Genomic DNA, 24,049 nt, shown 5'->3' with positions numbered 1-24,049 from the left:
CTATAGATTTGTAATTGATCTAAATTAAAAAATTTCATACATATTTTTACTTCGGTTAAAGCAGTGTAAAAGTACAAAGCTTGTCCATATCATAGTCTACCGTAAGTATGTATATTCCAGTTTTGTGATGATGATTATTTAAAATTCGATGACTTTATTCAAAACAGTTACTCATCAAATATAATTTCTAATTGGAAAAATGCTTCTATTTTCTTGAGATATTATGTGTTTCTGTACAAATAATTAAAGTCTGATTTTAGGAAAAAGGAATTCATAATATCTCCAAATATTTTTAAATGTATTTTAATATTAAAAATCAGTATTTTAATATCAAAAATTAATATTTTTGATATTAAAATATCAAAATTTTAGTATTAGTATTTTAGTATAGTTAGTAAGTATATAATAGTAAGATATTAGTATTTTGATATCAAAATTAGTAAAAATTAAAATATTTTTACTTTTACATTTGTAAAATTGGATTTTAAAATCTATAATTTGTTTTTAAGTTAAAGAGTCTGTATCTTAAAAAAAGTCATTTCAGAAGACACTTATTTGTTATGTCCTTTACCTCAACTTATAGCTCAGATTTTAATACCTAAGCACCATTGTCTAGTTGCTAGATATTTTTTAACTATTTCTCATTGCTTTTTGCAATGTCATATTTTTAAAATCGTACTTTACAAAGAAGCTAGCATTTTATCTACTTTAGTAAACCGAAATTACTGACTGAAATAACTCATCTTTCTCTAGCCTGATGCATATTGTTTCTTTGGTTTCTCTGTTATAGGGACATCTCAATGCTATTTGCCTTCATTAGTTTGCTCATTATTCTTCCCACTTGGTGGATTGTATCTTCCTGGCCTGTATGGGGAGTGATTCTATTTGTTTATCTGATGATAAAAGTTTTGAGATTATGGAGGACAGCCAAACTACAAGTAACCCTAAAAAAATACAGTGTCCTTTTGGAAGATACTGCAACAAATAGCCGAGCTTTTACTAACCTTGTGAGAAAAGCTTTACGTCTCATTCAAGAAACTGAAGTCATTTCTAGAGGATTTACACTGTGAGTTCATTTTTCATTTTACTTTTTAAATAATTCTTTTCTATTACACAGTTAAATTAGAATATATATTACCTATTTTCATTTCTCTGTTGCATTTACAGAAAAAAGTAGATTTCTCTTTTGCACTTATTGAAGTCTATCACCTGCTAAGTGAAGGAATAAATACATTATATGCTAGATTTAATATGTAATGTGATTCTGCTCATCTACTTTAAGAAACCAAAGTACTTTGAGAATCATGATTATTTCTGTGTTACCGTGTGATTATATGAGATAATGTATGGAGAGAGCCTAACATTGAACCTAGTGTGCAAAGTTACCCAATAAGTATTTGTTCCCTTTACTCCCTGTCAGATGCTCTCTTTCCTCAGTTTAAGTCATAGACATATGTGACATGAATTCATTTTGAAAAATCTTGCCTTGTATCAATAATATTCTTTAGGTACATGTTAGCAGATACTATGGCACTGTTACTCTTAGAATATCATGCAAATAATGATGTTTCACATTCCCATGAGAAATTAAATATTCGTCAGTCTAACTTGTAAGTGTGTTAAGCTATAGGATATATAGGCTATTTAGTCTATTATTAAAGGGAAAGTTATATTTATTGAGCACCAATTATGTCCCATATACTATGCTAGGCAATTTTGCATACAGCTAAAGGCATACAATTTTAAGTGGTAGAGCAAATGTTCAGGTCCATTCCATCTGAGTCTAAAGCTTGTTTCCAGTACACTAGGCTGTCTGCTAAACACTAACAGGTGACAATTGTACTGTAGTATATTTGATAATTTATATAACTTATATAACCTTTGCAATCTATAGGTGGGAGAAAGTAAGTATATGGTGAAGAATAATTATGGCTCTTGATTAGTTGTATCTGGAAAATCATGAAAAGGAGGAGCAGAAGAACCTTTGGCAGTCATTGCATCCTTCACTCTGCTCTGTTCTAGGGTAGTACTTAAACCATCTTGACGTAAAAGCTATGTCTGGAAAATCATGAAACAGGGAAGTGGAAGACTCTCCAGTAGTCGTCTCATTCTTCACCCTGTTGTGTTCTAGAATACTGTTTAAACAATCTCGAGACATAAGAGAGATTTTTATAACTTCCCTTTCTACACAATTCAAAATGTAACAGTCCTCGATCTGTTAATTTTTGTCCTTCCATTGTGGTGAAAGTCCACTTCTTATTGGTAGAGCATAGTAAATATTAAGTTGAGGGTCAAATTTTAAAAGTTAAAAATCACACTAAGAATAAATAATAGCTGCTTTTAACTCTTGACTTGCACAGCATTTTATTGAGAGGACTGACTAGTTAAGCAAAGTGGCCGTGTGTCCAGTTAATGCTTAGGCATGTACAGAGGATTCTGTCCTTCTGTCATTGTCCAACTTTTACCATATGTGTAGAATAGGCATGAAGAGCTAAAATGGACCAGTTAGATGTGATTTACCTCCAGATCATGACTTCTATCCATTCAGATGCAGACAGGCAGAAGAAATGTTGGAAAAGATTGTGCTTCACTTGCCTTCAGCTGGATAACTGATTGAAAAAAAAATTATGAGGAATAATAAATCTTGAATCATAATTTTTTTAGAAATACTTTTAATTTTTAAAACATTTAGTAAAATGGAGTACAAACAATAGTGCCATATATTGAAAACATGAGTGCTATTTTCTTCTGCCTTAATTTGTCCTCTCTAGCAAATAATTTAACCCCTCTTTGTCTCTTTCTGTTATTTTAAAATAAGCCTATCAGTCATTGTCCTCTGTTTTTTATAGATTTTTAATGCCTGAATATATTTTAGTTGGGTTGAAATTTTTAAAGTTTTAAGTTAGATGTCTTATTTTAAAATATTTGTGGTTATAGTGTAAGAAATTAATAAATTCCAATATTTTGTTTTGCTATTGAGAGAGGTTACTGGTTAGGTGAAAAAACTATTATCGGATAACTGTTATATGTAATCACTCAGAATTTCATCCGTAAAAGACTAATACATTATATGTCATTGTTGCAAATAGGTACTCTCCATTTATCTTTTGGAAAGTGCTATGAAATGTGCTTCCTCTTGAACAGTTTTAAGAGTAGCTATGCTACTCCATAGTAACCCTTCCTTTGCCTTTCTACTTGCATTCCCCTGTTGGCCACTGGTCCTGTTACCTTTCTGCATCCCCTATTTCATTTTGAGTAGGTAAGTGCCAGTGGCAGCAGGTGGGTAAGTCATTTTACCCTACTTTTATGAATGTACAGAATGCATTTCTATGCAGTATTTGATCTGTACAAATGACCAAAAATATGATTGACGAACATATGTAAATGCATATGAAGAATGTGAAAGTGTTTTTAATGAAAGCTTTCATACTTACTGTAGATATAGGTTTTAAAAACTGAATGTAAAGTAGTACCATTTTAGTATATTTTAGCAGGTAACGTTGTCTATATAAAAAAGTTGCAATTTCTTACATAAATATTCCTACATTTCTACTATATTTCAACTAAAATTCATTGTTTCCCCATATCAGAGGAAGCCTTTACTCTTGGAGATTTTAATTTTTCATTTGTCTTTTTTCAGGTGGCTATGTATGTATCAGGGAAATGGCTATTTATGAGACCCGAGTTGGGATATTTATAATCATTTTCTAATGAAAATAATTAAAAGGATTTTTTTTCCTAAGCTTAATAGAATTGTGGATTTAGGAAACAAAAACTTTAGGACACCTGTATAGTTGTATCACATTTTACTTTTCAAGTTTGCTTGACAGGGTCAGTGCTGCTTGCCCATTTAATAAAGCTGGACAGCATCCCAGTCAGCATCTCATCGGTCTGCGGAAAGCTGTCTACAGAACTGTAAGAGCCAACTTCCAAGCAGCAAGGCTAGCTACCCTATATATGCTGAAAAAATATCCTTTTCTGTGTATATGTAAGAATAAGTAATGTTTCCGGAGTCCTGAATATAGATATTATAGTTACATCCTGTAAAAGTTAACTATAAACTGAGATTGCCTATTTTGAAGCTAATTTCCCTCATCACTACTATTTTAAAACTGGAAATGGCATTCCAGGGGGAATGATAATAACAGACAGGAAGAAAGTTCGGCTCTCCTGTGGCTCATTTTTAATAAGAAAAATACTTGAAGTCCCTCCCTTAACTGATCCAAAGAATAAAGTCAAAAAAACCTGGCTTTGCTAGATCTGACATTTTTAAAAATTACTGAACATGGCAAATTTGCGTCATCACATGGAAATAAACTGGCAACAGGAAATCCTTCCCCTTTCAAAAAACAGAGGCTCTAAAGTCAGATTAGCTGAGTTTAAATTTTGGCTGTATCAGTTACTGCCTAGGTGACCTTAAGCAAGTTTCTTACCTCTCTGTACCTTGCTTTATTCCATTTTAAAATGGCAATAATTACATAACCTTCCTGACTGTGTTTTTGTTAAGATCAAATAAGTTAGTGTGTATAAAGTGCTTAGACAGTGTCTGGTGTATAATAAACACTCAGACTGCATGACAATAAGTTTGTAACTTAAATTTACTAAATCAGGAAGTTAGTTCTGTTAGGAAATGTAAGTGTATAAGATCTGTATTTTAGTTAAGATTCATAGATAAATTATGAGTCAATGGAATGCAAAAAGACTACACCTTCAGTAGCTGATAAGTATAATGCTTAAAGTTTGCAGAGTGCTTTGTGTTCTATCATTATATCCTTATACAAACCTTCCCAGCTAGATTTTCTTTTTTTTTTTTTTTAAATAGTCTTTATTTATTTTTATTTTTTTTGTGAGGAGATCAGCCCTATGCTAACATCTGCCAATCCTCCTCTTTTTTTTTTTTTTTTTTTTGTTTTTTGCTGAGGAAGACTGGCCCTGGGCTAACATCCGTGCCCATCTTCCTCCACTTTATATGGGACGCCACCACAGCATGGCTTGCCAAGCAGTACGTCGGTGCGCGGCCAGGATCCGAACCCGTGAACCCTGGGCTGCAGCAGCGGAGCGCACGCACCTAACCGCTTGCGCCACTGGGCATGCCCCCCAGCTAGATTTTCTTATCTCCACTTTATGAGAAAACTAAATAAAATCTCCACTTTGTGATTTGCTCAGTGTCCCACAAATAAAGTGGAGATGAAGTTGTGTCCTGAGTGTAGGACTTATGGCTTAAAACTTTTTCTGTATATATATTCACTGTACTATATATACTACCTCTTTGGAAAATGAGAGAAAGTATTTGAATTTTAGTCAACAGTTTATCCAGTTAGTTCCCCAACTGCCTAAATAAATACCTGCCTGCTGTGTGCTAGGAAGACAAAGTAAAAATTTGTACTATCTACTTTTAAAGGCCTTTGAGTGTAGTCAATAGATAATCCAGCATTCATAACACAGTATAAGTGCCCAGGGTGCCTTCCAACATAGCAGGACAATGTATTAGGCCTGTGGGGTCAGAGAATGCTTTCAGGGAGGTGACACCTGAGTTAACCCTCAAGAAACGAGTAGAGGGGCTGGCCCAGTGGCACAAGCGGTTAAGTGTGTGCGCTCCGCTGCAGTGGCCCAGGGTTCGCCGGTTCGGATCCCAGGCACTCACCGACGCACTGCTTGGTAAGCCATGTTGTGGCGGTGTCCCATATAAAGTGGAGGAAGATGGGCACAGATGTTAGCCCAGGGCCAGTCTTCCTCAGCAAAAAGAGAGGAGGATTAGCAGATGTTAGCACAGGGCTGATCTCTTCACAAAAAAAAAAAAAAAGGAGAAATGAGTAGGAGGTGGCCTTGAAGATAATAAGAGTCTGCCTTCCAAGTAGATGGAAACAAAGATATGGAAAGAAACAGAGATACAACCGTGTGGCATGTGAACTACAAGTAGTTATTCATTCAGTGAATATTTTATTGAGTATAAAGTCAGTGCCAAGCAATATGCTAGTCACTAGATATACAGTGGTAAACGTAATAGACATGGTCCCTACCTCAGGGAACTTATAGTTTAGTGAGGGACGGGGGGTAACAAGGGATAGCTTAACAAAGATTGCAAATTGTGTGAGTTCCCTGTGCCAGTCACTTTTGTAGATACTGGGTACTTCACAGTGAACAAGACGAACAAGATCCTTATTCTCGTGGAGTTTACCTTCTAGTGGAGGAGATAATGAATAAAAAGTGAACAGATGAGATTTTTAGGTATTTGCTATAAAGAAAAAATAGGATAGAGAATGATTGGTGGGTTGCTGCTTTTGACTGGATGGTAGCGGAAGGCGTCTCTGAGAAGCTGACATTCAAACTGAGATTTGAATGAGTAGGAAGATTGTGTTCCAGTTAGATGGACCAACGAGTATAAAGATTTTGTGGCAGGAGTGAATTTAGCATGATTGGACTGTCGTGACTGGAGCCCAGTAAATTGAGAGGAGTATGAGATGGGATTCAGAGGTAGGCAGGGACCAGATCATATTCTCCATACAACAAACCTTAAGGAATTAAAATAAAAAAGAATCCACCAATCATTTCTTTGAAAAGACCAATAAGATAATATAAACACTTGCATGCCTAATCAAAGTAAAACGAGTGGAAATACACAAGGTTACTAATGAGAACAGAGTTGTAACTGTAGATATGGAAGAAATTAAAATAATTATAAGGGGATGGTACATGCAGCTTTGTGGCAGCAACTTTGAAAATGTAGGGGGAAATGGCTCATTTCTTATCAGAATACGAATCTCCAAAACTGAACCTGGGAAGAATTCAAAAACTGAAGAGAATCAACATGTGATAAAAAAATATTCCATTTAAAAAAGAAAACACTTCGTTATACGTAAACAATGTAAAATATACAGATATAAAAATATGATAAAGTTCTTGAGGCACTACTTCCTAATGATCTCCACATTTATTCCTAAATGAAAAAAATAAAAGGCAAAGTGCATAGAGCGGTATTTATAGTACTATGCTTCCATTTGTGTGTAAAAGGGATTGTGTATATCTGTGTATGAGGAGATAAATAAGCGTGTGTGTGCATGTGTATATATACATACATACCCTACATTCACGTTTATGTTTGGATTTGCTTTTATGTATGTGTGTATGCATAAAAATATCTTGAAGGATGTACAAGATACTGGTAAGAGTGATTGCCTTTGCCTTTGGGTAGGGGAACTAGATGGCTAAGGGAAAGGGGTAGGAAGTGGTTTTTACTCTACCCGTTAATACCTTATGAATTTTTAATCATGTGAATATATTACTTCTTCAAAAACTAAATGAATAAAAAAAAATTTTAACTACCAGGTCCAGATGGTTTTATAGTTTTTTTTTAAGAAACTATTTCAGACCATAGAAAAGGTTAGATAGTCTCTCCTACATTATTTTATTTATGAAGTTACTATAATCTCAGTACCAAAACAAGATGTATTACAAAGAATAAAAACTAGAGACCAATCTCACAAATGGAGATAGAAAATATTTCAAAAGAATCTTTATAGATTTAATGTAGCTTATATTAAAAGATTATCATAATATCAAATAGGAGGATGCTAGAAATGCAAGAATGTTTCATTATCAAGAATTATATGGATATAATTCTTTACAAAAACAAAGTGGAAAAACATCACATAGTAATATTGACAGATGCCCATGAGGAAGAGGAAAGCTGAAACAGAACAGTGGTCTATGTCAAATAACCAGAGAGAACCAGTTTAGTGCTACTTAAATCAATAGTCTGTGTATTTCAGATAATGGTCAGCTAATGATGCCCTGCAGTGTGCAGACTGGGAGAAAAAGAGAAGCATTTATCGTAGGGTTGTGGGGGCCTGAACCATGATCCAATCAAGTACACAATACAGTTTCAAAAAATAGGTGTCGAAAATAACTAGCACTTGAGAAGAGTTGAACTTTTAATTCTTTATATATAAAAATATTCACAAGTATCCTGTAAGATATCTGAGGTATGTTAATATATTAAATTTTAAGATTAGTTTCTTTTTAAAAAACTGTCGTAAATGTCCAGTCAGAGTTCAGAATAAAGATCAGTAAAGGTAATTTTGGACAGTTTTACTGTATCTTGTATGCTTTAATGAAAAGGCTTTGTTGATTGCCTTAACCTAATTTAACCTACCCCCTGAACTCCGAGAGTGACAATGTAACCAACTACATCTGTGTGGTGCCTTTTAAGGAGCTGGGCCTTGGACTTAGTGAAGAGCAGATTTCAGAAGAGGAAGCACATAACTTTACAGATGGCTTCAGCCTGCCTGCATTGAAGGTAATCCACTTGTGGAAGGGAGGGGCTGAGGTAGAAGAAAGATGTACTTGGATTGTGCCTGTGCTTTCTGAATGTAAATAGCGCACCTGTTCTCGTTTATTGTTTGCTGAATACCATCACCATAACAGCCTTACTGATGTTTGTGAAGCTGCCTTGAAAATCTGAGAGCATCATAAAGACTGGATGAAGGGATCCTTATATTTTGATATCAAAATACTTAAAGTTTTTACTATAAGCATTTCTTGCCTTGGAGTTTAGAGATAAGTGAATTTACTTTAATAGTAAACTAATATGAGTGATTTTATGACTAGCCATTTGTTTCAACAAACATGGGTCAAGAACTTAGAAAATCTATATTTTCCCTTGGAAAATCTCCAAAATTCTTGTTTAGAACAAGAATTTTTTTGATATTTAAAAGCCACATAAAAGGATATATTTGACTATATAAGAATTAAACTTCTAAACTTCAAATGCTGCATATTTTAAATGCAAACAAGCTCAGGAAAAAATTGCAATGATTTATAATAAAGGGCTTGAATTCTTTCTATATAAAGAACACTAAGGTATATAAAGAACACTTCACAAAAGAATATAAATAGCCACTGACTGTGACAAGACTTTCAATCTTATTAGTAATGGAAAAAACACACATAAAAATAATAAGTAAACATTTTGCCAAGTATATTGAAAGTTGATAATATTCATTATCAATGAAGATTCAAGGAGACCTTACACACTAGTGGTGAAAGTATAAACTGGTTCATTTTAGCAGTGAATACCATCTTCACAGAGGTGTGTGCCCTTACTCCAGCAATTTTAAGCTTACAGATTTATCTGAGGAAGTAATCAAAGATATACTCAAAGTATGTTCATGATATTACTACAACAGCAAATATTAGAAACAAATTAAAAGTTTAGTAATATGAGATTGGCAGTGATTTATGGTACATTCATTGGAGTTAGTAGAAGAAAAATAATAACATATTTAAAAACATAAGTTAAAGCAAGTTACAAAAACTGTGACGTAAGATTCCAGTAGTAGTTTTAAGAAGTCAATCCAAATGTCTATAAATTCCTTTCCAATATTTAGCAAACTCCACTTAGATATTTCTTTGTTTATAGTCTTTAAAGCTTCACTTGATACCTTGAAAATCAGTGCAAGCGTAGTTGACAGCATATTTATCAAGATCCATTTTGTTTTGAGACCACTGTATATCAACTTCTACATCTTTTAAATTTTCAGATTCACATAAATGTTCATGTTCTCCTGTGTGTTTTTTTCTTGCTTGTTACTTGAAATTTGCCTTATTCTTACCATCGTTCTAACCCATTTCAATAAATGGCACCATATAATTGACTAAGCTAGAAAACTGGGCACCATCCTACTTATCCTTCTTTTTACCCCTCACATCCAGTCTGTCAGCAGATTCTTGTGTTGGTTCAACCTTGAAAGTGTTTAAACCCATCCACTTGTTTCCATATCCCTTCCCACCATCCTTGTCCTAGCTGCCATCATCTCTTACCTAGGCTGCTGCAATAGTTTTCTAGCTGGTTTCCTTAGTTCCCTAAAGTTGTTTGTTTCAGAATGCAATGTGACATATAAAGAGTCTTAAAAATGAAATGCTTTGCATCAGTAATTCCACTTCTGCAAATCTTTCTTAAGGAAATGATTCCAAATAGAGGAAAGCTTTATGTACAAAGTTGCTTATTAGCTGTGTTTATAATAGTGAAAAATGGAACACAGCCTAAATGTGCAGCAGTGGAGGGAATTACGGCAGATCCACATGTTGAACCATTGTGTAGCAGCTACAACTTGCATATGAAGATTTTGTAAAAACTTGGAGAAATGTCTATTAAAAGCAGTGAAACAATCAGGATATATAAATGTACACAGTATGACCATAACCGTTTTTAAAAAAAGACTAGGAGAAAATTCCAAGATACTAATAGCTACTCTTTGGGGTGGTGGCACTATAGGTAATTCCATTCACTTCCAAATTCAGTACCATGACCATGCTTTACTCTATAATGGAAAGAAAGCTTTTTTCAAAGGACAATTTGAGAGATTCTTAATGAAGAAAATGCAAGGACTTTGGAATTGAGCAGACCTGACCCTGACTAGCCATTTGACCTTGAATAAGTTATTCTTTGAACTTATCTCACCTATAAAAAGAGAGTAACCATACCTCCCCTACAAGGTGATAGATTAAATGAGAACATATACAAAATACCTGCGACAGGACTTGTTGCATAATAAGTACTCAAAAATGGTAATGGCTATTATTCTTTAAGAAGGATCTGGAGAAAGAATTATGGTTATATATATATTTCTTCATTTCCTTTTTAAATTATTTTTTGTTTACTCATCAAGATATCTCAGTGATTTCCCTATTTCTTTATGCTTTTTATATGTTTTTAAAAGCTTGTTAAATCCTGAATTGTATTTTGGCTTAAGTATAGGCAGCAAAGAGAAAAGGTGTACCCCCTGGAGTCAGACTTTCCAAGTTTGACTGTAACTCCATCACTTGACTGCTGATGTGGTCTCCAGCAAATCATTGTTTCTGTGTTTATAAAAATAGAATAATCATAATGCTTACCTCCAAAGGATTAAATATTTGCCCGTGCAATGCCTGGGATAGAGTAAGTGATTAATAAATGTTAGCTTTTTTAAAATTGCATCTGATGTGACCTGTTCTAAAATGTGAGGCTTGTTCTTTGTTGTTGTCTCCTATTCCACCGCCAGTGGTGCTGGCTGTAGCTCGATCCTTTTTGCTCACCCATGTTGTTTTACAAATCAGACTCACTTTAGTATTTTGATTTTTGCTTTATTTTGACATATAACTAATCTATAACCAAACTCAGTGATTGTGTTGCATTGTTACCAGCAATATCAGCTTCTGAAAGAAGCCTTGTCTTGAGATCTATGGAGGTTATAAACTGCTGAAAACCCCTGTAATGTTCAAAAACCCATGTTTTGCCACCTTGTACAGTTGCCATTGTACCCAGAAAAAGAATTTAAAAATGAATTTTGTAAGTTAAATTTTACAAGAAAATTCTCTCTCAAAAGAGCAACACTAATTAAATCTTTTAAAAAAATGTAGTGAAAGATGGTTTACAAATAAATCAGGGCCTTTTGTTTTCCTTTCTTTTTTTGTTCTTTTTTTTGTGAGGAAGATCAGCCCTGAGCTATCTATGCCAATCCTCCTCTTTCTGCTGAGGAACACCGGCTCTGAGCTAAATCTGTGCCCATCTTCCTCCACTTTATGTGAGATGCCGCCTCAGCATGGCCTGACAAGCAGTGCGTCGGTGCGCGCCTGGGATCTGAACCCGGGCCACCGGCAGCGGACTGCACGCACTTAACCGCTAAGCCACCAGGCCGGCCCTGTTTTCCTTTTTAATCTTCATTGTGTCCTATAAAGAAAATACATTTTGGATTTATTTTTTATTGTTCACATATCGTTCCTCAAGAAAACTTAACATAGCAAATGCTGCATCTTTGGAAAGGAAAGCAACCTCTTCATTGTATCCAGAGGAGACATATATAAGATACTTACTACCGAGTCCTTATCCCTCTTTTTTTCTTTGTTTAAATTTTTACTAGTTTTTTTATTACCGTAAAGTAGTATATTTTCTGCTTTAGAAAAATAAGTCCACATTTTGTGAAAATACTTTAAATCAAAATTTCCTATTTGCCCATAAACTATGGTTTTCCCCTCGTCCAGAGCAGCTCCCCTATCCAAAGAACGAACAGAAAAAAATGTATATTTCAGAGTTTTGGTTTAATTGGATAATATGGTAGTGATTAGATAATAAGTTAGTCTTTTTTAAAGTGGCAATAAGCTATGCCAACTTAATTCTTTTGGGCTGCAGCCCAAAACTCTGGAATCGTTCTTGATAACACTTTTCTCTCATAAACAGTTTGTCAAGAGATTCTGTCAGTTCTACTTTCACAATATATCCAGAGTGTGACCACTGCTCACCTCTTATCCCTAACCACTGTGGTATAAGCTACCATTAAACCTCCACCTGGATTATTGCAGTAACTAGTCTCTCCATTTCTACTCTCATCTCCCTATCATTTCTCAACACAGCAACCAGAATGAGCCTGTTACAGTATAATTCAGATCATAGAACTCTTCTGCTCAGAACCCTTCAGTGGCTCCCCATTTCTCTTAGAGTAAAAGCCAGAGTTACTTCAGTGACTTCATTGCTTACCACACTCTCCCTTGCTTACTGTACTCCAGCCACGCTGACCTTCTTCTGGTTGTTCCTCAGATGTGCCAAGTATGCTCCTGCTACAGGACTTTACTTTGCACTTGAACCTCCGCTCCCTGGAACTCTCTTTCCTGATGAGTCTCATGGCTCAGTTCCTTCAGATGACACTTTTTTAGAAACCTTCCTGGCCACCCCATCCCTCTCTCCCTCCGCCTCTCTCTCCTTCCCCTTCCCCCCTTACATACACACATAAACACACATTTGCTATTGCCCTTCTATGCTGTATTTTTCCCATAGCCCATCAGCCAAGAAACTATCTTTTACTTGTTATTATCTGTTTCCCTCATGCTTGAATGTAAGTTCCATCCAGGCAGGGATTTTTTTCACTTTTGTTCACTGCTGTATTGTCAACACCTAGAACAGTGCCTGGCACATAATAGGTGCTCAAGAAATAGTTGATAGATGAACAAATAAAGGAATAAAGAAAATCATCGTAGTCACAAAATTTAATGGTTAAATAAGACTTTTGAGGTAAGCTTGTTTATATTCAAGAATTCTAAATTTGGCCTTGCTCATTTTTAAAAAATAAGTTAATGGTAAAATAGGTTTACATTAAATTATCTTAATTCATTATTTGCATAATTTTAAAATTCGTTTAATAAAAGAGTCTGAATAATGTCCATTTTCATGGTTGTGAAAAATTAGAATCTAAATTGGTTCAATCCTTTTTTTGTTGTCTGCTAACTCTTGTTCGTACTAGATTGTCTCCTCGTGTGTTTGTTTGTTTGGGGGATGTTGTCCTGCTCTTGAACAGGACCATGTCTGAAGAAATTCTTTGCTGCCTGGATTCAGGGTGTGTTTCTCAAGAATGGATTTTGTAGTTTCTCATGCCAGACATTCCTAGGTATGATCACTCTGGGATTCATTTTTATGTTATTTCTTAGCAATTTCCTAGGCCAAAATAATGGTGTAGTTTTGAACCCCAAACTCTGGATCCATCAGTGACTCATTTCTTTGGACTTATATAGGTCCATCATTTCTACTGTCTTCTTTTCTCCTTTGTGTAAAATTTTTTAATAATTCATCAGGGAACATCCACTTCTAATAGATATGTCTCATTCCATCAACACTTCTCTTCTAGGGTAGAACTGTACTAAGTTATATACTGGTGTTACCTGCTATATTGGAATCAGAAGTTCCCACATGCCATGACCACACAATTTGATATAATATTCCTGGCTAATCTTAGAGTTAGGTCAAGCTTAGCTATTTTCATTACTTAGAATAAAGTGAGGGGCCGGCCCGGTGGCGCAAGCGGTTAAGTGCGCGCGCTCCGCTGCGGCGGCCCAGGGTTCGCTGGTTCGGATCCCGGGCGCGCACCGACGCACTGCTTGGCAAGCCATGCTGTGGCGGCATCCCATATAAAGTGGAGGAAGATGGGCACAGATGTTAGCCCAGGGCCGTCATCCTCAGCAAAAAAAGAGGAGGATTGGCAGATGTTAGCACAGGGCTGACCTCCTCACAAAAAAAAAAAAAAAAAAGAATAAAGTGAAAAATTTAAACCAGAAGTTAAGATAAGCAAATCTGTAGTTTGTTTTGAATGCTGGCCAGTATTTTTAATTGATCTAGACCTGTTTTGTTTTGTTTTGTTTTTAAGATTTTGTTCCAACTCTGGGTGGCACAGAGTTCAGAATTCTTCAGACGGTTAGCCCTATTACTTTCTACAGCTAATTCACCTCCTGGGCCCTTACTTACTCCAGCACTTTTGCCTCATCGTATTCTATCTGATGTGACTCAAGGTCTACCTCATGCTCATTCTGCCTGCTTGGAAGAGCTTAAGCGCAGCTATGAGTTCTATCGGTACTTTGAAACTCAGCACCAGTCTGTACCCCAGCATTTATCGAAAACTCAACAGAAGTCAAGAGAACTGAGTAATGTTCACACAGCAGTACGCAGCTTGCAGCTCCATCTGAAAGCATTACTGAATGAGTAAGTTTAGAAGCCATTTACGGAAATGTCCCTGTGATTAGCAAGCTTCATTCTTGTGTCATTGTGGTTGTTGGCTTGATTCCTAGCTAGAAGGAAGAAGCAAAATTGAGACATGCAGTATTAAGGATGGTTTATAGCTATAAATGTAGCAGAGAAACAATGATTTGTAAATATTATAATTTTGGGGAGTCACTTGTAGTTTTTACTTTTCATGATTTCAAAAGAAAACCTGGAAAGATAGGACAAAAGCAGATACTGTTCATTCTATTTGGGAGCTGAAATGGAGAAGTTTATGAAGAATGAGTTTGTTTTAACTCTCTTTAAGTAGGGCTCTTAAACTGGAACCTGCAGTCTAAGAGAAATATTTGCCAGCACTGGAACAGTAAATTATAAGAGGTATTGTTAAAAAAAAAAAAAAAAAAAGGTATTGTTATATATAGTTGAAGAGTAATATATTGCTGTTTTTCTAAATAAGTTACAGCATATTTAGACATTTTTCTGTAGCACAGGACAGGCTGTTGGGCCCCAGTTGAACAGTAAAATGTAGGGTCCATTGTTGATTTGTTGATCTTCTACTTCGCATAGTATTCTTGGTACTCTGCCTTCGTAAAAGGTAAGGTCCAGTGACCAGTGAAAATTTTCTATAACAGAGACTTGTAGTATACGACTGGATAAAATGAATTGGTTGGATTCATGTTGTGTTGTAATTGGGGGGGAGGGGTCGGAGGAATTTAATGAGTTGATAAGACTGTAGTTGGTGAACTTGACCCTGGATAGCAGGCAAGAAGTAGAAGGGGGAAGGCAGCAATCGATTTTGTAAGATAATACAATGGTTCAAAAGGACTTAAAGTCTCAGTAAAATCTAAAGACTAGTTTACTAGAATGAGGAAGGATGTGATGTACAAGGATAGGAAATTTAGGTCAGAAAGACACTTTGAGAACATAAGTTTTTACTCATCAGTTCAAGTTCTGAGATCGGTGTGTAAGGCTGATATAAAGGTTAGGGCACAGGGAAAAATTAAGGAACTGTGAGGCAGGGACGTTCCAGTGGTCTGTAGTTGCTCCCTGTCTCCCACAGGGAATATGGGAGATAAGGCAATCTCCACTTGAGTGAGTGGCAAAGGCTGGATCATCATCAGAGAAAAACAAGATTTCAGTGGAAAGGTTGTATTAGGCAAAGCCAGAGTCTCTAAAGAATTAATTTTTGACAGTAGAATCAGAAATATACAGGGCAGGGCTGGCCCCATGGCTTAGCGGTTAAGTGCGGGCATTTCGCTACTGGTGGCCCGGGTTCAGATCCCGGGCGCGCACCGATGCACCGCTTCTCCAGCCATGCTGAGGCCGCGTCCCACATACAGCAACTAGAAGGATGTGCAACTATGACATACAACTATCTACTGGGGCTTTAGGGAAAAAAAAGGAGGAGGATTGGCAATAGATGTTAGCTCAGAGCCAGTCTTCCTCAGCAAAAAGAGGAGCATTAGCATGGATGTTAGCTCAGGGCTGATCTTCCTCACAAAAAAAAAAGAAAAAAAAAAAAGAAAAAGAAATATACAGGGCATAATGGAACACATTAGAATGAGAGAAGATGGCTCAGGGAAGCAAGAGTGCTACACTGGATGGACATGAAAATGAAAAAGAGGAGCTTTGAACCTTTGGCAGGGATTGTGGATTATGCATGGAAAGTATGTTTCCTATTTAAAAATGAAATATTCTGTACATGATACTATATGCCACCTTTCAAAATATTTTAACTAGAGAGTATGCCAGTCACAAACCATCATATCTGATTTGCTCTATGGCACTGCTACATATAACAAAGTGTTACCTAAACAGTAGTTTTGTGTTTCACTCCTCCCTCTTGCCTGTCTCTTGCTATTCCCACTCTCACTTGCCTACCCTAGGACATTAACCCTTCAACTGTTCTTCCTCCTCCAGAGTTTTATCCTTTCACTTCATAAAATGCCTAGTATGTATGCAAGAAATATTTGTTGAAAAAATAAATGATACTCTTTATGAGCTTTTTAAAAAATTGTGGTAAAGTACATATAACATAAAATTTACCATTTAACCATTTTTAAGCGTACAGCTTAGTGGCGTTAAGTACATATACATTGTTGTGTAACCATTACCACCCTTCATCTTCAGAACTTTTTTCATCTTATAAGTTTATTTCTTAAGTAAGCCTTGTGAATTATAAATTTTCCATTTTATATTTTAGAAATCTGTTTGTTTTTCTTTATTACTCAGGGTAATAATTCTTGAAGATGAACTTGAAAAGCTTGTTTGTGCTAAAGAAACACATGAACTAGTATCAGAAGCTTATCAAATCCTAGAACAGAAATTAAAGTTGATTCAGCCCCATGTTCAAGCGAGCAACAGTTGCTGGGAAGAAGCCATTTCTCAAGTGGACAAACTGCTACGAAGAAATACAGATAAAAAAGGTACCAATGAGAGATTTCTTTTGCATACACTTATCAGACACGCTTATTCCACTCTGGGAGGATTTTATTAGGTGTATTTCTTATCTCCATGATGCAACTGACTTGACAAAATTTCTTAGTTTACTTAAAAAAAAGCTGAACTTTTTGTTGTACAAATTGACACTGAATATAAAGTCTTGGCTCTTATTTTATAAGTAAAAAATGAATATGATTTAAAAGTTCCCTGAATCATATCCTCCTTTTTAAAAAACTTAAATGAAGGGATAGATTTCAATAGTATTATTTCATTATTAGAATTTCCAAAAACTCTTTTCCAGTTAGGGTAATAATGAGTTTGATAGTCTGGGTCCAGAAATTAAGTTTTCCTTTTAAGATAAAATACTTGCTTTGGTCATTCAGAAATAGTATACAAATGCTCTAATAAGTGACACTGCATATTTGTTATTAAGGGTCTAAAATGTATTACTAAGTGCCATTATTTAATGGTAACATCAGAGTGCCTTATACTGCTAGGTAAAAATGCAGTCTTGAAATTTTCTGCAAAACTGCTTTCATTTGACCCAGATTTTATACTTGTTTTTACTCATTTCACTAATTTATTGTAAATGTTTGGTATATTAATTTTTAAACTTACAATTTAAAATAATACTATGTTTGTACCTTGGACCTTTATGATAGGGTTGATCAGATTTGTGTATAGAAATTCTATTGCTGCCAAAGATGATTAATGCTTTATCATCCTGTTATATCATCATTGTTTTGTTTATAGCTGGATCTGTAATCCTTGGGTTAATATCTTAAATAAGCTGAATAAGTCCTTATAGAAGGTATTAACTTTTTTCGAAGTATTAACTTTGGAAGTATTAACTTTTTTCAAAGAAAATGTTAACATGCTAATTACTAATATATTACCATCCTTTATGTCTCAGATGTAAATGGTGAGTAATTTTTTCTACAAAGGATACATTTGCCAAGGATTTTTATTATGTGTAAATATTTATGCATATTAACTTTTTGATATGACTTAAGTCTAGAGCTTTTTTTTTTTTTTTTTTTTTTTTTGTGAGGAAGATCAGCCCAGAGCTAACAGCTATGCCAATCCTCCTCTTTTTGCTGAGGAAGACCGGCCCTGGGCTAACATCTATTGGCAATCCTCTGCCTTTTTTTTCCCTTTTTTTTTCCTTCCCGAAGCCCCAGTAGATAGTTGTATGTCATAGTTGCACATCCTTCTAGTTGCTGTATGTGGGACGCGGCCTCAGCATGGCCAGACAAGCGGGTGCGTCAGTGCACGCCCCAGGATCCGAACCCGGGCTGCCAGTAGCGGAGTGCATGCACTTAACCACTAAGTCACGGGGCTGGCCCCAAGTCTAGAGCTTTTGAGTACATTTTCTATAAATAGAAACACTGAGAAGACCACTGGGTGTTAAAAGATGCATCCTATTCACCCCTTCTTTAACATACTCTGAGATGTTGAATCTTAGTCAGTCACTCAAACGTGATTGTTAAAACTGTCTCCAAATCATTGGGCAGGTGATAAGCCATTTCTTAATTATGTTCTGTATATGTGGCTTTTGCTCATAGGTAATAATGATATGAATTAAGATCAAGTAATTCACACACTTATCTCACTAAAATGCTCATAGTGACCATGGCTACACAACTTTAAATAAAATGTTTGTTTGAATTTTTTAAGAAACAAGTGATTTAGCTAGCAGTATCTTTTGTTTCTAAGTTATTTCAAAATTGCAGGAATATCACAAAACTACTTTAACGTACCGTTCATCCAGATTCCCCATTTGTTCACATCCTACCACGTTTGCGTTATCTCTCTGTGTATCAGTCTATACATTCTTTTGGTGATATTATTCTGAACCATTTGACAGTAAGATGCAGACATGAAATCCCATTACCCCTAAATACTTCTCTTTGCATTTTTGAAAAACATGGACATTCTCCTACATATCCACAGTATACCATCAAAATGAGGAAATTAACACTGATATAATATTGCTATCCAATCCTCAGACATTCTAATTTTACCAATTGATCCAATAATATTTTTATATGTCCAGATCACATGTGGCATTTAGTTTTCTTGTTCTTTCTTCTCCTTTAACTTTTGTCTTTCATGCTAAATATTTTGTGAAAAAATACCTTGAGGTTATATAAATATCCTTTCCTTATCAAAATTTTTCCCACTATTAAGTATACACATACCATATGACCCAGGTGTGTCATTCCTAGGTATTTACCCTAGAGATAAAAACTTAATGTTCACACAAAAACCCATTCACACATGTTTATAGTGGCTTTATACATAATCACTAAAACTAGAAGCAGCCCAAATAACCTTCAGCTGGTGAATCGATAAACTGTTACGTCCATCCATGCAATGGAATACTGCTCAGTGATAAAAAAAGAAATGAACTACTGATACATCAGTAAAATGGGGGAATCTGTAATCTACTCTGGTGGAATCTAATCCAGTCTAATCTGGAGGATCTAATGCTGATCAAAAGAAGCCAGACTCAAATCACTACATACTATATGATTTCATTTATATGACATTCTTAAACTGGTAATATTTAATAGGAACAGAAAACATTTCAGTGGGTACAAGGAGTTGGGTATGGAAGGAGGCATAGAGTATAAAGAGGCAACATTAGTAAATATTTTGAAGTGATGGGGCTGTTCTGTATCTGGATTGTGGTGGTTACATGACTCTAATTTGTCTAAACTCATAAAATTATATACCAAAAAGAGTGAATAAAATAAAATAAATTAGCTTAAAATTTTTTCACCCGCTAGTTTTAGCATCCATTGATAGTTTTTGCTTGAATTAGATGTTACTGTGATGGTTGCCAAATGGTAATTTTCTAATTCCATTTTTCCTTTTACACTTGTTAGTTGGCACTCTATTGTAAGGTAAAGCATCACTCTTTCCACTTATTTACTTATTTATATCAATATGGATGCATGGATTCTTGTTTTATTTGATGGATCATAATTTGTTACTATAATATGATTATTTTGGTGCTCAAATTGCCCAAAGTTTGACCAGAGGGAGCCCATTCAAGGTGGTTTGTGTCACTAGCATTCTTTGAGCACTTCTTTACTTTCTTGTACTTTCCTTGCCTCCTGCCCTACCATCAGCCATGTCTCCAAGAAGCCCTCATTCCTTTTAATGGAAAATTGCATTTAGAAACCAAGATCTGGGTGCTAGGTATGCTCATAGCCACTGAGATGTTATTGCTTTTACCACTTCTCAGTGTACAGACCTGGGAAATCTATCTGTATCTGTATACTTACCCACACATCTATATCTATTTCTATATCTGTCTGTACATATGTGTTATAAACCATAAGTTCACACCAATGCCTCCAATTTAATTCCAACACCACATAATTTATTCTGTCCTTCCCCCTTACTATATTTGTACCTACTTTTTCTGATTATGAGAAACTTGGCTCTCATTATCTTCAATATATTTATTTATTTACTCAATCCCTTGTATATAACCAATCACCTGACACTGTGGGCTGTCTCCCAAGCCACATTGCTGCTGACTCAAATCTACTGAGAGTTCTTCCCAGCCCAGCCGAGAGTCTCCCCAACCTTGGTCCCAATCATTTATCTATCATTACTTTTGAGGCTTAAACCATACTCTTTTTAAGTAGAGAGATAATGATGAAAAGAATAAAGCTGGATATGAGATTAAGTAACCCTGTGATTAGATACCCAACACCAATTTTAAATAATTAATCAAAGTTAAACTTACCTGGGTGATCTTTTCAAGCTATTTACTTATGAAACTCACTTCCAGTTTTAACTTCTGAAAGTAAAAATAGTATAAGTGAAGTGCAAGATTGAAGTTTGTTTTTTGTGAGGAAGAGTGATGGTCTGTCTTGAGACTTCTCCTATGCCGTGAACAAAAGTTGATTTGTTCAGCAAATATTTATAGGGTACCTGTTGTTTGCCAGATACTATGGTGAGGTAAAGGGGGAGAAAACCTGGTTTTCTCCTCCAAGAGCTTAAATTTAACTTAAAGTGTAAATCTACTCATGTTACTGTTCTTAACTTTAATATTCTTAATTTTTTATAAATTAAAAGTTATGATCAGAACAAGTTGGACTATGAAATTGGCAAAATATTAGTACCAAGAATATTTTTTAATTAGATGTTCACTAATTTCTGCGTGGCCTGTTTCTTTCTAAGGCAAGCCTGAAACAGCATGTGAAAACCCACTCTGTACTGTGGTACCTTTGATGCAGCCTACTCTACATATTGCAGACAAAGATCCAATCCCTGAGGAGCAGGTAAGTGTGAAAATTGCTTTTTTTCCTCGTAAAGAAGAGTTTCACGTACAAAGTTTACCTAACTTTCTCTGTAAGTGACATGGGTAATTATTTCTTGAATAAGTTGTTGAATTTATATTTCTAATGAACTTCAAAATCACAACATAATGTGTTGAATAGTTTATATCATATCATTAGTTCTTAGTGCCTTGAATTTGAGTCCATTGAATCTACCAGCAGATTTTCTTGTTATTTATATATAATTTTCCATTTCTTAGACACTTAAAAGTGATTAAACACATTAAAAATAAGTGAATTGACAAAGGTACCTTCTAGAGGTACCTGAAGGAAATGTTTTTACCTTGATCTGAGTGGTGGTTACCAGTATGTACACACATGTAAAAATCCTCTACACCTAAGATTTGTGTATTTGACTGCATGCATGTTATACCTCACTTTAAAAAACAATTTTATTTTATTTATTTATTTTTTTTTTTGGTGAGGAAGATTAGCCCTGAGCTAACATCCGTTGCCAATCCTCCTCTTTTTGCTGAGGAAGATTGGCCCTGGGCTAACATTTGTGCCCATCTTCCTCTACTTTATATGTGGGACGCCTGCCACAGCATGGCTTGATAAGCGGTGCATATGTCCCTGACTGAGATCTGAACCCACAAACCTCGGGCCGCCGAAGTGGAGTGCATGAACTTAACCACTATGCCACCGGGCCGGCCCCTAAAAAACAATTTTTTAATGATTGCATTAGATATTGACAAAGATTTCTTTTGCTCCTGATAAGGAAAACTTCTTTTCCTTAGGTCATATTGTCTGTTCAGTATTCTTAATCACAAAGGGAGACCCTACTTAGTTTAACAAACAAGAAATTTGTTAAAATCATTAGATAGGTGACAGAATATTTCAGAGGGCCAGATAATCAAGCTTGACCCAGGCAGGGGTAAACACCAAAATCACTCAAAAGAAGTGTTGCAGTGGCAATATCAATGCTTAGATCACTGGGTGTAGACATTGCCACTGGCTCCATCATTGCTGAATAATAAAAACTACCCTCAGAACCTTTACTTCTGCAAACTTGACCTGCCACCATCCTTGCCAAAATGGATTCCTTAAGATGCCTGCTTCTTTTTTTTTTTTTTTTTTTTTTTTTTTAAGATTTTATTTATTCATTTTTTTCCCCCCAAAGCCCCAGTAGATAGTTGTATGTCATAGGTTCACATCCTTCTAGTTGCTGTACGTGGGACTCGGCCTCGGGTTGGACGGAGAAGTGGTGCCTTGGGGCGTGCCCGGGATCCGAACCCCGGCCGCCAGCATCAGAGCGCGCGCACTTAACCGCTAAGCCACGGAGCCGGCCCGATGCCTGCTTCTTTAATAACAAACTTCTGAATCAGATCTGATCCAGGTACATCTGAGGATCCCAAGTTACTTGCCTGAACCATAAGTGCAAGAGAGGCTGGGTGAACAAGGATCCTACCCTCTGCCTTAGTGATATGGAGAACCATAAGATGAGGTGTTGCCCACCCAGTCCTAGGAATAGTGTTCAAACTTCCTAGGAAGTCAGAAAGAACCACGAACGTCCACCACAAAAAGACTAATATACCTGACCACCTCCCCAAAGCCCCACCCCTGCCAATTTTGATTGGTTTTGACAATTAACTTGTAATTAACTGTAATCTTGACTAGATCTATAGAATGGTATCAGATTAGAAAAGTAATGATTAAAGTTGTTAAACTTTCTTATCCACACCCCTTTTTCATATCAACTGTTAAGTTGTTTTAAGATTTCGATTTATCTATATGTTTGCTTTGTTTGCCCAACTGCTTTAATGACCTGTGCCAAGAGTCCTCATTTTTTAATCTTGGAGATGGGTAGGTGCAAGAAAATGAATGCTACTAGAATACTATCTGCTTGAAGTAAAGTGCTTTTTCTTATTTTCATTTTCAGGAGTTAGAAGCTTATGTAGATGATATAGATATGGACAATGATTTCAGAAAGGATGATTTCTATTACTTGTCTCAAGAAGACAGAGAGAGACAGAAGCGTGAGCATGAAGAATCCAAGAGGGTACTCCAAGAATTAAAATCTGTGCTGGGATTTAAAGCATCGGAGGCAGAAAGGCAGAAGTGGAAACAACTTCTGTTTAGTGATCACGGTAAGCACTGACTTCAGAGTACAAGTTTATTTCAATGTAGGGGATTCTTTTTTTTTGAACTATGAATCTTATTTTAGCTATATAATTCTTATGGCTTTAATTTTAGGGATCCATCAGTAAGTATAGTACTTTTTCTAATAGACAGAAAATCAATTTGATCAATAAAAGAGTAGGTAAATAATCAAATTGGGAATATGAAATCACACTTTTTCGTCAGTTATTTGATTTTTTTACTAAATTTGTTTTAGAATGGGCGATGAGTTGAATAAATTGGAGTGTTTTCAAATTTAGTGAATTCAAGGTTCTAAACTCTGTTGTCTTTATGTTGATATTATAAATACCTCAATGAAACACAAAGTAACAATTCCATGTTTATTATTAAAACAAATGAATTAAGACCTAGGCCACTTAGCTACATCATTAAGGTCGCTTAATTGATTTGAGCACGTAAGTAGATGGGAGAAGAGGAGGTGCTTCTGTGCATACCGTCTCCAGACTTGGATTTGGACAAAGTTGGGTGACTGGAAATACCTAAGATTAGCCTTAGACTCCTTTATGTTTCCTACCCTTCTTTTCTTTAGTGGAACTTCATGGGAGGCGGAGAAGGGAATGAAGGGAAGCTTGATACTTAACGTTATCAAACT

At 35.6% G+C, this 24,049-nt stretch overlaps 1 protein-coding gene across 6 annotated transcripts in view; it reads left to right on the top strand.

Annotated features, from left to right (window-relative positions):
- VEZT (vezatin, adherens junctions transmembrane protein) overlaps window positions 1-24,049 on the top strand; it is a 72,218-nt gene that overhangs the window by 36,051 nt on the left and 12,118 nt on the right. For 4 of the 6 annotated variants that reach the window (XM_087449086.1, XM_087449088.1, XM_087449083.1 and 1 more), the window contains 7 exons: window positions 791-1,066; window positions 3,819-3,968; window positions 8,149-8,296; window positions 14,169-14,500; window positions 16,751-16,944; window positions 21,161-21,261; window positions 23,198-23,405. In XM_087449086.1, coding sequence (XP_087305212.1) covers window positions 791-1,066; window positions 3,819-3,968; window positions 8,149-8,296; window positions 14,169-14,500; window positions 16,751-16,944; window positions 21,161-21,261; window positions 23,198-23,405 — 1,409 coding nt within the window. The remainder of the gene's footprint in view (window positions 1-790; window positions 1,067-3,818; window positions 3,969-8,148; window positions 8,297-14,168; window positions 14,501-16,750; window positions 16,945-21,160; window positions 21,262-23,197; window positions 23,406-24,049) is intronic. The other 2 variants (XM_087449085.1, XM_087449084.1) reach the window with 1 other exon arrangement.

This window comes from Ceratotherium simum, chromosome 25, assembly GCF_057802395.1.
Source record: "Ceratotherium simum simum isolate JZ-2026a chromosome 25, ASM5780239v1, whole genome shotgun sequence".
In the NCBI taxonomy this organism is placed as follows: Eukaryota; Metazoa; Chordata; class Mammalia; order Perissodactyla; family Rhinocerotidae; genus Ceratotherium; species Ceratotherium simum.
This window is presented reverse-complemented; position numbering and strand designations above follow the sequence as displayed.